The sequence below is a fragment of the Podarcis raffonei genome, chromosome 4 (assembly GCF_027172205.1).
Source record: "Podarcis raffonei isolate rPodRaf1 chromosome 4, rPodRaf1.pri, whole genome shotgun sequence".
Taxonomy (NCBI): domain Eukaryota; kingdom Metazoa; phylum Chordata; class Lepidosauria; order Squamata; family Lacertidae; genus Podarcis; species Podarcis raffonei.
Window position 1 is genome coordinate 2760571 of NC_070605.1, and position 13118 is coordinate 2773688.

Here is a 13118-nt window from a genome sequence, read left to right on the forward strand (position 1 = left end):
TTTGGGATCCTCTGATCTGCAGGAAGGAGAGCGTGGCAGCCCTGGCCCCTCCCTGGCAGGACCCTCTCCTGTCTGACTTGGGGTCCTCCCCCTGCATGAGCAGATCTGGCCCCCCAGCATGAGGGACTCTCAGCATCTCCCTCCCTTCATCAAGAGATCTCAGAGACATTTAAAACATCCTTTCAAATCTCCAAGTCTGCTGCTGCTGCTGCTGCCCTGAGTGCTGGAAGGAAGACCTGCTCCCTGCAAGGCCCTTTCCCACCTGGCCTGGGGGGCGAGGACCAGACTCCCCCTGCTCAACAGAAGAGACTCCGGGGAGGCCGGAGGGACATTGCCCTGCTGTGAATCCTGGGGAGCCCAGACTCACTGGAAGAAACTCTGGGGCTGGGGCAAATCTTTTAAAATAGTTTTTAATCTGTGGCGCTTTCAATGCTGGGTGTTGGTTTTTTTCTTTGTTGGGGGTGGGATAAACGTTTAGTTGGTGCTGGGGATTAGTTTAATTTCAGTACAAATGTAAGTTGTTGTGTATTGTTCTTGTTTTTTAAATTAGTTTTTAGGACTGACAAAACCCGGGACCAGGAGGAAGGGATGCTGGATGAAGATTGGATTGTCTTCCTTTTTTTTGTTACCAGGATTGTTTTATAAAATTGATGAATGTTAGAAGGATGTTGAAATGGAATGGCTTAGCCCTAGTAAAAATGTTTAAAGAATTAGGAAAGAATATTATGGTTATTAAGTTGTAATCATTTAACTTGTTTTTATTATTGCTTGTAAGCCGCACTGAGCCCGGCCTTGGTTGGGGAGGGCGGGGTATAAATAAAAATTATTATTATTATTATTATTATTATTATTATTAGAAGTTGGTAAAAATAAGACTTAAGCTTTAAGTTTGAAGGTTTTCTACAAGATAAGATGATAATAGATTAAGGTAATGCAATGAAAGATTAGGTTAAACAAAGAGGGAAAGGATTTGCTGAATTAATAAACTGAATTGGAATACAAAAGAGGGAGGTGTGAGGAGGTCCGGGAAATAAGCAAATGAAAGACAAGCAAAGGAAAGATGGAATTGTTTTTAACTATTTTTATTTTTGTATTTTTCTTTTTTCCCCTTTTCTTTTTTCATTTTTGTAACATTTTAAAAACCTTAATAAAATATCTATAAAAAAAAAAGGAGGTTAACTACAGAATAGATATTTAACACAGTAGGGCAGGGTGAGTCTGGGCCTCATCCTCTAGGCCAGGTGGAAAGGGCCTTTCTAAAAAGGAGAAGAAAGAGGAGGAGGAGGAGGAAGAGGAAGCAGCCTCTAGCTCTCCTAGAAGGAAGATTGCAATGCAAAATGTGGAGGCAACTGAAGGGATTTCTGGGAGATGAATCAACCTATTTGCTCCTGCCTTCCAGTCAATGCATGAAGTCAGAACTGACTGACAAGGAAGTCATTTGTATCTTGTGGAAAATGGATGCTTGGCTCTAGTGGGGGTCCTCACCTGGGGATCCTCATGAGTTGCTTCCCCCCACCCCCACTCCCCTGTTTATGTCTCTTTCTCTTGCACTTGGACTCTCTGCCATTCTCAAGGCAGACTCCTGGGGTGGGGTCCCTTTTTCTTTGCTCTGAGGGCCAGGAATATATCTGGACATTATTATTCTATTAGATATCTTAACACACACACAGCCACTGATGCCAAGGTCCCTGGAGGCTCAGGGAGTAGCAGCGCTCATTTCCGGCTGCTTTGCCAGCAACAATCCCTTTGGGAGAGAGAGGATGTGGTCCTGGGATGCCCTGCTCTGGGTGCGAGGGGATGGCTGCCGTGGCCTCCGTGGGGAGCTGCCCTGGGAGACACTGGGAAACTGGTCCCCAATGCAGCAGCCAGACTCTGGGCTGGGATCCCTCTCTTTATCCCTGGCCTTTCTCTCCCACCTTAACTTCCTTCCTTCCTGTGGGGTTTTTTTTGGGGGGGGGCTAGTCCACCTCCTCGTCCAGCTTTGGAAAACCATTTGCAGATGTTTCCTCTGTTGTGCAATGAGGCTGAGCGACGTCACACAGAGTTAAAGTCCCAGGGACCCCTTTGTTTAAAGAAGGGAGATCTTTTCTGAAGGGGGGGCGGAGGGTCAAATGAGTTTGGGATCCTCTGATCTGCAGGAAGGAGAGCGTGGCAGACCTGGCCCCTCCCTGGCAGGACCCTCTCCTCCCTGACTTGGGGTCCCCCCCTCTTCCCGGCTCGAGCTCTCTCCTTCCCTGACCTTCCTCCTGGGGAGTCTGGCAAAAAGCTCTGGCTCTCAGCCCCGGGGCTCCTTCCTCCTCTGGGTAGCAGGAGCATATGGGGGGGTCTTTGCACCCCTGACCCTCTCCTCCCTGACTTGGGGTCCCCCCCCGCAGGAGCAGATCAGCCCCCCCCGCCTCCTCCCCTGCGGCAGCCCTGGGACACCCCCCCCCCGCCTGGCGCTGTGCCTTCCTGCCTGGTGTGGGCAGGCTCTGGCTGGCAGGCGCCTCTGCCTTCCTGCCTGGTGTGGGCAGGCTCTGGCTGGCAGGCGCCTCTGCCTTCCTGCCTGGGGTGGGCAGGCTCTGGCTGGCAGGCACCTCTGCCTTCCTGCCTGGTGTGGGCAGGCTCTGGCTGGCAGGCGCCTCTTCCCGGCACGCGCTCTCTCCTTCCCTGACCTTCCTCCTGGGGAGTCTGGCAAAAAGCTCTGGCTCTCAGCCCCGGGGCTCCTTCCTCCTCTGGGTAGCAGGAGCATATGGGGGGGTCTTTGCGCCCCTGACCCTCTCCTCCCTGACTTGCCCCCCCCCGCAGGAGCAGATCAGGCCCCCCCCCGCCTCCTCCCCTGCGGCAGCCCTGGGACCCCCACCAGATCCCAGAGAGAGAGGAGACTCACCAGATCCCAGAGAGAGAGGAGACTCACCAGATCCCAGGAGGAGGCAGCGAGGCAGCCCTTGCAAGAGACACCAATGCAACACCCCCCCTTCCTTGCAGGGAAGGACTGGGGAGGGAGGGGCCTTGGCTCTGGAGGACCTGCCCCCCCCCCCCCCGCTTCCTGTCCTCTCTAGGAAGGCAGCTCACTTCCCTTTAACCCTTGCAAAGCCGAGTCCTCCCTCGTTCAGCCCTCTCTCGCTTGGCAGATCCTCAGATTCTTATTATTTTTTATGCATTTAGGGGGGCAACTGCTCCCCCAGCTCCGCCAATGCCCAGATATCCTTTTGGGGGGGAGGCTCTTGGCTGGACTCTGAGCATCTCCCTCCCTTGGCCAGAAACCAGAGGAAGAGCCTGCAGGGAAAAGGGCTTTGCAGGAGGCAAGGAAGCTCCTCCTAGAATTCAGGAGTGGAGAGATAGGAGGGGATCCCAGGGTCATCTAGTCCAACCCCCAGCAATGCAGGAATCTCAGCTGAAGCATCCATGGCTGATGGCCGTCCGATCTCTGCTTAGAAACCTCCAAGTGAAAGGGTTAATCTCAATACTATCTGCACCTAAGCTAACTTCTGCAGTTGTGGTTAAGCAGCTAGCAAAAAACCGCAATTGCAAGCTGGGAGCTACTTCCTCTTTCTGCCGGCTAGCAGGGAGAGAGTTTGCTAAGAGGCCAACTTCCTCTTTCTGCCTGCTAGCAGGGAGGCCCATTTCCTTTTTTTCTCTCAGCTAAGCAGAAACTGCAGTTGCTTTCTGCACATGCTCTCTGCTGCAGTAACGCAAGAGAAGAACACACGAACAAGGGAAGGAGGGGCGTTTAGCTAGTCAGATAGCCATATGCCATATAAGGAAATAAGCTTAACCTTGCCAGCTGATTGGAGGGAATTGGGGAGATGGACATGTTCTCAGGTATAAAAATGCTTGTTTACTTGTATCGTTGTAGCCAGTCTTTGGAGAGGACTCCACTGGCTGCCTCTGCGCAGATCTCAATAAATCTCTTTTCTCTGACCAAGAAGTCTCTGGAATTGTTTTTCCCCTCTGGCCACAGGGTTGGCGGACCGCCGGACCTCTGGGTAATTCCAAAGTAAGGCTTTACAAGGAAGGAGAGTCCACCGCCTCCCAAGGGAGACCTTTCCCCTGCCCAACTGCTCTTAGATGTCCCTCAAGGCAGCGGGTCCTGAGTTCTAGCCCTGCTGAAAGAATCACACTGGCCACCAAGGAGGAACCAAGCAAAGTTCAAAATAAATAAATCCCATTTTCATCATAAATGAGTAATACTTTCCTATGCATGCTTTTTATACTAATATACAAAAGTATGCCATTTCCCTTTGCAGAAATGCTTAATTGCTAATTCAATGGACTGAAAATGGTTGTTGTTATTATATTTAGGGAAGCTTTTAATGTTTGATGGACTATTGTATTTTAATCTTTTGTTGGAAGCCACCCAGAGTGGCTGGGAAAACCAGCCAGATTGGCAGGGAATGAATAAATAAATAAATAAATAAATAAATAAATTGATCAGGTGAGTGTTCTCCTTCTGAAAGAGGCAGGTGGAATCTCCACGGTTGCTAATAGCATAGCGTTGAAAGTGCAGAGAAATATGGGGAGCCCTAGAGCATCTGCTTGGCATGCAGAATGTCCCAGGGTCAACCCCTGACATCTCCTGCAAGGGCTGGACAAAATCCCTGCCTGAAACTCTGGGGAGCTGCTGCCAGTCAGTGTACACCAGGGGTCCTCGATCTATGTTACGTGGGCTGAATCCAGCCCGCCAGGGTCGTGAATCTGTCCTTCACGGCCATTTCAGAACCCTTCAAGTGCCCGAGGCTGAAAGCATCTCGCCGCCCGGTCAGTCAGTCCCTGCGTTGCGCAGAGGTAAATGCTACCGGCGTGGTGGCGGCTCAAGCAACGGAAGGCCAGGGGGTTTCGCCCGGGGACAGGGAAGTGTTGTCTTTTGGCGTTTACTTTAAAGGTGGGAGAAGGAAGTATAGTCCTATTTCTGTGAGTGGAGCAGTGGTCTTTCCACTCATGTGATTTACATGCTCTGAAAGTTGGGATCTGTTTTGAGATTTAAATTTTAAAAGGGTGGAGTGGAACCGGATATTGACCATCTTGTTAGCCTGGGGAGCCACATTCTGGTTGAAGGAGGCTAAGATTGGTCCCCAAGGCTTGGGATGTCCCTCCTCCCCTGCCATAGGACTTGGAATCCAGGAGAAAACTCTTGGAATAGCCTTTCCAGGTGCTCAGGGACGGACTCACCTGTCCCCATGTCCTTCCTTTTGCAGATGTGCTGCGGTTGCACATCCCTCTCCCAGGAGTGAGTATTGGGGAGAACCAGAGCACGGACTCAGACCTGCCCTCCTGGCCCCACACTCTGCACTCTCGGATGTGGAGAAGCCCTCCCTTCGTGAGGAACTGACAGCCTGACTTTTGCCTTTCAGCTGCTGGAGGAAGACCAGCTGTACCTGCCGGAGGTGATTCAGAACTGCCAGGCAGCTCAGCTCAGGGGGCTCTGAACCCCGAAGTGCTCCAAGCAGGAGACAGCCAAAGCCGTCCTGGTGAGTGGGTGGTGGTGTGGGAGACCCCCATGGGGAAGTGGGGGTTTGGGGAAGGGGTTGTCCGTCTGCCAGAGAAGAGGACCCTACTGGCTTAGATTCACATATCCTGTTTGAAAGGGGAATCATCTTACGGACTTCCTGTGAACATCTGGGTCAGGAATGCTGTTCCTGGAATGGACAAACACACAAGATGTAACCGGCTGTGCAGTCACATAAACAATACTCTTCTATATATTCTTATCACAATATCAAATGTTTATCTTGCACATAAACAACACATAAAGTGCAATAATATAGACAAGAGCCAGGGACTCCGTGGTGGGGGCAGCTGAGGGCCGTTTTGGCCCAGACTGGCCCCTGACCCTGAGACACTCTTTCCTCCCGCAGGACCTCAGATGTTACGCCCTTTGGGAAAGTGGGGAGGAACAGAAACCAGCAGCCAACAGCATCCCTTCTCTGCTGGCCTTTGCCCGAAGGTCCCCCCATCTCAGAGCAAGTAGCTCTCCCTCATGGATTCAGTCCTTTGAACACTTCCATCTCCCCAAGAGGATCCCAAGGCTACTCATCCTCTGTAGTTGATAACAGACCTAACTAAAAAAAACAGCTTTGTCTTCTGGTGACACCAGAGAATTCTAGAAGACATTCACCCTTTCCATAGCATTATGGATGCACGATTCCCACAGACAGGTTTCTTGGCAAGACAAGGGCCTTCTCTGCCAAAGCTGCGACAGATGGAGAAGCCAGACCTGCTGGGGGTGTCCATGCTGTGAGCCCCTCCATCCTACACTCTGGTTGAATTTGTGAGTAAATAAAACTATATGGACCTGGGACCCCTGGAGTAGTTTGCAAATAGGCACACACACACACACAAATTTGTGCCTGTGTTCCTAATACATAACTAAGCGTGAAGGGCATGTTATGTGCTTTAGCAACAGCCCTCCTGTAAGTAAGGAAATGCAACCTCCGTTGCTGATTTATGAAAAAAGCAGCAAGGGAATCTTCTCGGGTGTCTCATGAGGTCTGTGGGGCCCTTCAAGAAAGAGGAGCCATTTCTGTGCCCTGAGCCCCTGTCAGAGAGAAAGGCAGGACAACAACAACAACAATTCTGGTGCACATTGTTGAAAAGTTCTTGCCCCTCCTGATCCGCTGCCCCAAATTGCACTGCAGTGAATTGGGCCAGAGTCCAGCTTGCCAGGATCAAAGAACTGCAGAGAGTTCTGAATCAGAGCGTCAATCCATCTACCTCAGGATGGCCTACACTGATTGGCAGCAAGCGCTCTCTGAGGTTTCTCTCCCAGCCTTACAAAACACTCGGATTACGTAGAGCATGTTATATATCTGAATTCCCACTCAACAGATTGTAGGAATGCAAAATAGAATCGTAGAGTGGGGAGGGACCCTGGGGGTCATCTAGTCCAACCCCCTGCAAGGCAGGATAATCAGGAAACGTTGGACAAAGGCGCCCGTTTGGAGAAGAAGAACTGCAGGATCCTCCTGCGCAGCTCCCGGGTCCGGATGCCGTAAATGACGGGGTTGAGCACCGGGGGCAAAATGACGTAGAGGTTGGCAATGAGGATATGTGCATAATGGGGGATGTTGCGTCCAAAGCGGTGGGTGAGGAAGGAGAAGAAGGCAGGAGTGTAGAAGACAAAAATGACTGCAACATGAGAGCCACAAGTGCCCAGGGATTTGAGCCGGGCCTCTTTGGAGGGGAGCCGGAAAACAGACTGCAGGATCAGCACATAGGACAAAAGAATGAAGACCACATCAAGCATGAGGATGGTAATAGTGAACAAGCCATAAATCATATTGATCCGGATGTCGGCACAGGCCAGCTTGGCAATGCCCATGTGCTCACAGTAGGTGTGGGCAAGGATGATGTGATCGCTGCAAAATGGCAGGCGGAGAGTCAACAGGGCAATGGGGAGCACAAATAAGAATGTCCTCAGCACAACGGAAGCACACATCCAGGCTACCCTTGCCTTGGTCAAGATGGTGGTGTATCTCAGAGGGTCACAGATGGCCACGTACCTGTCAAAGGCCATGGCTAGCAGCACGACAGACTCCATCCCCGTGAAGCTGTGGATGAAGAACATCTGAGCCAGGCAGGCCCCATGGCTGATCTCCCCAAGGCCAAACCAGAAGATGGCCAGCATCTTGGGCAGAGTGGAGGTGGAGAGGCCCAGGTCAATGGCCGAAAGGACGGAGAGGAAGTAGAACATGGGCTGGTGGAGGCTGGCTTCCGTTTTGATGATGAAGAGGATGGTGCAGTTGCCCACGAGAGCAACGAGGTAGCCAAGGCAGAAGGGGATGGAGATCCAGGAGTGAAGCGCCTCCAGCCCCGGGACCCCCAGCAGGATGAACGTGGGGGAATAAAAGTGGGTGGCATTAGACAGTGGCATTCTCCTCCTGGACCCAGCCAGAGAACAGGTCACTGAGACCCTGCCAAGAAGAAGAAAACAGGCCAGCATTTTCCTCCATGGCTCCTCATGGACACATAGACCCTTGCCTAGCAATCCTGTTTCATATTAAGAAAACAATTGTGTGTTTGTGTGGAGGGGATGAGCCTGCTAGCTGGATTTGGCCAGAGTGTAGGTCCCTGTGTCCAAACAAAGAAAATGAAAAAAGCAGTCTGCACGCTGCTGTATGAGGAACTTTCCTGTCTGCTCCTCCTCTCCCACCCATCAATTCATTGGGCCAATTTAGTCTGACAAAACTGGAGGGGGTGGCAGTTCTCCAGTTTCCCCATCCTGTACATGGTTCTGTATTCTTCTGTTGTGTGTCCCCCACCACCACCACCACATTTCCCACTAATGTATCCTTCATTAAAACCAGCCTTTCTCTGCGGGGAACCTGATTCCTCCACCACCACACGCCCTGATCTTCTCATTCACCTCTTGCAGCTCTACATCTCCCTTTTTGAGACACGGTGACCGGAGCTGGACATGGCAATTGCAACAAAGGTTCCTTGGAAGGAGAGGTAACTCCCCCTTCAAAAAATGGTCCCGGCAACTGCCCCTCCCTCTCCATCTCAGCCTCTAAATCTCAGGGTCAAGCCCCATGTTGGGCGAAAAAGTCCCTCAATGTGGGGAATTGGACTAGAAGCACCTTGTGGTCCTTCCAACTTGTCAGTTCTATGATTCTACTACTCATAGAATCATAGAATCATAGAATCATAGAGTTGGAAGAGACCACAAGGGCCATCGAGTCCAACCCCCTGCCAAGCAGGAAACTTTCCACTCCCCTCCTTTCCACTCACCTTGAGAGGACCTTTTGTTCTGCCAGCTCACCTACAGATCAACACAGCAAGGTGTGCTCTGCTGAGCCACAGAGTCAAAGGTCTACTGGCAGCTGCATCGTGGATGGAGGAGCATCCCTCAGATCTGACTCCACTTGGCTGACCAGAAAGCAGCATTTATAGTGTTTCTGTGGAGGCGCTAGGGTGGACATCTCGGGGGGCTGTTTCACTGTAGAAAGAGCCTTGTTCCATCTCAACTCCCATGGCATCCAAACTGCCCAGACCTGGAGCATCTCTTCCAAGGTTACAGAGTCAGGGGGACTGTGGAGAGCGGACCCAATCCCACCTCCAGGCTTCGGATTCTTTATCATTCTACATCTCCAGCAGACTTGGGAAGAGTGGAACAGAAGGCAGCTTGAAAGAGACAACAGCTTCACAGCTAGAGGGAATTCACAGAGAATCCTGTAGTGGGCAGAGCAGGAATACCAGATTGGCAGGCAGAGAATAAAACAGCGTCATACCTGTATGAATTGATGAATATAAATGGGCAGATTATTATTTTTTTTAAGAATGGGGAACTGCGGTAGGGCAACTGTTAGGTCCAGTGCTATTTTTCTAAAAAAGAAGTTTCAGAACACCTCCCTCATTTTCTTAGAGTGGCAATGGCACCCACCCAAGAGGGGCCAGAACTGAGTTCCAGCAAGTTCTGGCTGGAAAAAAGATCCTGGCTAGGCCCATTATTAAGTGAGGCCAGTGTAACATACACAGGAATGGGAACTGACCACAAGACTAGTAAAAACCAGTTAAAGGGGAAATTAATGGCTGATTGTTAAAGAGAAAAACAACTCCAGATAAGGTACAAGGAGGGTTCTGACACATATACTAAAATCAAATGGGTTGGGTAAGTGTTTTTCATGAACTATGGCTTGATGAGAGATGGTGAAGCGTAGACAAGGCAGAAAGTGGTTGGGTAAAGGATGAACAGCTAAGATTATGCATATTTTGCCTATGCTGTATAGTCTGTGTCCTAACAGAAATGCAATGCATTACTGAATGAAGTCCTACTGATTGGGGATTTGGTGTGAGGCTCTGTTCTTGAAATCGCAAGGAGAACCCCCCCCCCCAACCTCATACCTGGAAACTGAATACAGTGGTACCTCCGGTTACGAACTTAATTTGTTCCGGAGTTCCGTTCTTAAGCTGAAACCGTTCTTATCCTGAGGCGCGCTTTTGCTAATGGGGCCTCCCACTGTGCACGTGCCTCCTGTGCACAATTTCCATTCATATCCTGGGGCAAAGTTCACAACCAGAAGCAACTACTTCAGGGTTAGCGGAGTTCGTAACCTGAAGCGTTCATAAGCAGAAGCGTTCATAACCAGAGGTACCACTGTACAGGCCTCCTGGCAGCTCTGTCTTGCCCTCAGGACCCTGCCCAGGCCACATCCCTCATTGGCCCCATTCTGCACTCTCCCCAAGTGATTTTACCCAGCTGCCATCTGTCTTGGAACTATGACAACTGTTCTTGGTTGCCTGGATGAAGTGGGGTATATGTCTGACCACACCCATTTTGCCACAACCACCTCTGAGATGTGGCTCCCAGAAAGCATTTTATAAGAAAACATGGCCCTGAGGCTGAAAAAAAGTGTCACCACCACTGAATAAATCCCTGCTTTTTCAGCACTGGAAACCCAGAGTAACATGGCACCAAAAGTTCCAGATTTTATTAGGCCAGAGATATGATCAAATCAGTGATTAAATTTAGGAAAGAAACTTGACCATCATTTGTTAAAGCAGTCTATTACAGTATTACATACAGAACAATATAAATATGTCATTTCTGTGTGCAACCTGAGAAACATGGAAGAGATGGAGGAATACTGTAGGTCCTCAGAAATCTCCACTAATTCCATTTCTGGATTTTCATGATCAAAACAAATATCTCCAGTAGAAGGGGTCGACATCCAGGGGGTTGTTCTGTGTTCAGGACCTTATTGAGTGGTGCTGACCCATCTTATAATAACCTCTGTGAATCCAGTTGACTCCAGATAGCACAGGTATCTTCATTTATAGGCAATCTTTTATGGAAGCAGGAGGGACTTCATTATCAGAAAGTGTATGAATCTTTTTTATCTAACTCTGGAATGTATATACCAGGAGAACAACCAAGATGACCAAGGAACTGGAAATGAAGCCTTATAAGGAATGGCTGAGGCAATTTGGTATGTTTAACCTGGAAAAGAGGATATGATAGCCATCTTCAACTATCTGAACGCAACTTCAACTATCTGAAGCAAGTTTATTTCCTGCTGTTCCAGAGGGTTGGATTCAAATGGATGTTTTTTATTGGGAAATTAATATACACTCTTAACAAAAAAAAGAAGGGGAATGAAACAACATCAGCCAGCATGGTGTAGTGGTTAAGGGTGGTGGACTCGTAATCTGGTGAACTGGGTTCGCATCTCCGCTCCTCCACATGCAGCTGCTGGGTGACCTTGGGCCAGTCACACTTCTCTGAAGTCTCTCAGCCCCACTCACCTCACAGAGTGTTTGTTGTGGGGAAGGAAGGGAAAGGAGAATGTTAGCCGCTTTGAGACTCTTTAGGGTAGTGATAAAGCGGGATATCAAATCCAAACTCCTCCTTCTCTTCTTCTCTTTGGACAGGCAGTCTCCCCACCCCACCCCCTTCCCAGTGCATCAATATGGAGATTGTACTTCCCTTTGGCTTAAGCACTAGATGCTGGGAATAAACATTTATTCATTCCACTGGTCACTCGTCTTGGTTCCTACTTGAACTATATGTGGACACTTCTACATAACTGTTGTTATTGTGTTTGTGATGTGCGTGGTTCATTCTGTCATGAATGCTTTAGCTGAGTTTCTTGCATTCAGGGGGCTGGACTAGATGTCCCTTGGGGTCCCTTTCAGCTCTATAATTCTATGATTCATTCAAAACCAATAAAATGTTTGTAAAAGAAAAAAGAAAGATGATGGTTAGATCCAGTGCTTTTTTCCTGGGGGAACGCAGGGGTACGCAGACCCCTAAACATTTTGTGAATCTTTGTCAGAATCTCTTTTTTTATTATTATTATTAAATATTTATTGGTATTTTCAAGAAACACACAGCAAACAAAAACAAAAAAATAAACAAAATAAAAACAACACAAAAATACACAATATTCAAAACTAAACAGAAAAATATAAAAAACACATAAAGTTTCTGATACTTATTTTCCTCAACCTTATTTCTCAGACCTCCTCGCACCTCCCCTTCTTGTATTCCAATTTAAATTATCAATTCAGCAAGTCCTTAACTTATTTCTTCACCTTAAACATTTATTCTAACATATTATTATTTTACCTTACTTCTTTTTTCCATTTCCTCAATTTATTTTTAACAGCCTTATTTTCAATTAATTTAAAAAAGAGAAAACCAATTTCACCTTATTAAAATTACACATCAATACTTATACCTCATTGATTATTCTTAAACCTTTTTCCTAAAGTCGACCAAAGTTTCCCTTCCACGGTTTACCCAATTTCCTTACCACTAACAAAATATAAAACAAACAAAACAAAGCAAATTATCCTTATGTACCCTTTGGATTCCCAACCTCCACCCACCCATTTCCCGGTTCCTGTCCCCAACCAATATCCATCAGTCTTTATGTTATTTATTTAGCCCGGAGATCTCACGTCCGAGGCCCTTATATCTCTCTCAGTTCCTTTCTGCCGGTCTCTTTGATAGTCCTTGATGTTAAGCCCCAAGTCTCGGAGGGGCTCCGGCCCAACAGAATCCATGTTGCTTCCAGCCAGTCCTCCAAACTTAAAAGCAAAGCCTATGGGGTACTCCAACTCTTGTTTCAAATTTCTTTCAGATCCAGATGTCCCCACAGCTCCAGCTTTCACCTTCAACAAATTTGTAATCCTCAGGTCTTCAGATCTCCTCCAAAGGGGATCTCTCCATTTTCCAAACTCCCAATCAGACCAGGCTTTCCGCATCCAATTTTTATTATCCTTTTTTATCATCATGTCAGGCCTCATATTGTAGCTCTCCTTTGACTCCTGCAAACCTCCAGCTCCTCCTTCATTTTCTTCAGAAACAACATATTGCTCCATCGTATCTACGCTTTCAGTTTCATTTATTTGTTCAGTTGAAAAGGCTTCCTGTTTCAAGTCCTTATCAGACTCCAAACTGTTGTTTACTGTCCAGTGTAGTAGCGATACCTCTGTAGACAAAGCATCGTATTCATCTTGTAAGTTTCCCAAGAGAACAAGTGCTCTGTCCAATTCTGCTTGGATTTTACACACTCCAGCCATTTTTGTAATGTAGTATCCTTGTTACCCCTCTAGGGGGATTTTACTTCCTTGATATTCCTTTCAGCTCAAAACCAAAAGTCCTGTTATTTTGTATCAACCCTCCTTATTTTCAA

General features: G+C 48.2%; 2 protein-coding genes and 1 pseudogene across 3 annotated transcripts in view; 1 reads left to right on the forward strand and 2 right to left on the reverse strand.

Annotated features, from left to right (window-relative positions):
- Positions 1-13118, forward strand: part of LOC128412277 (zinc finger protein 420-like) — a 309743-nt pseudogene that overhangs the window by 73544 nt on the left and 223081 nt on the right.
- LOC128412045 (zinc finger protein 883-like) overlaps positions 1-13118 on the reverse strand; it is an 88135-nt gene that overhangs the window by 38554 nt on the left and 36463 nt on the right. The window lies entirely within an intron of this gene.
- LOC128412088 (olfactory receptor 52E4-like) lies at positions 6795-8321 on the reverse strand. The gene has a single exon (XM_053384937.1). It carries the CDS (start codon positions 7919-7921, stop codon positions 6890-6892), a length of 1032 nt encoding a protein of 343 aa, XP_053240912.1. The 5' UTR covers positions 7922-8321; the 3' UTR covers positions 6795-6889.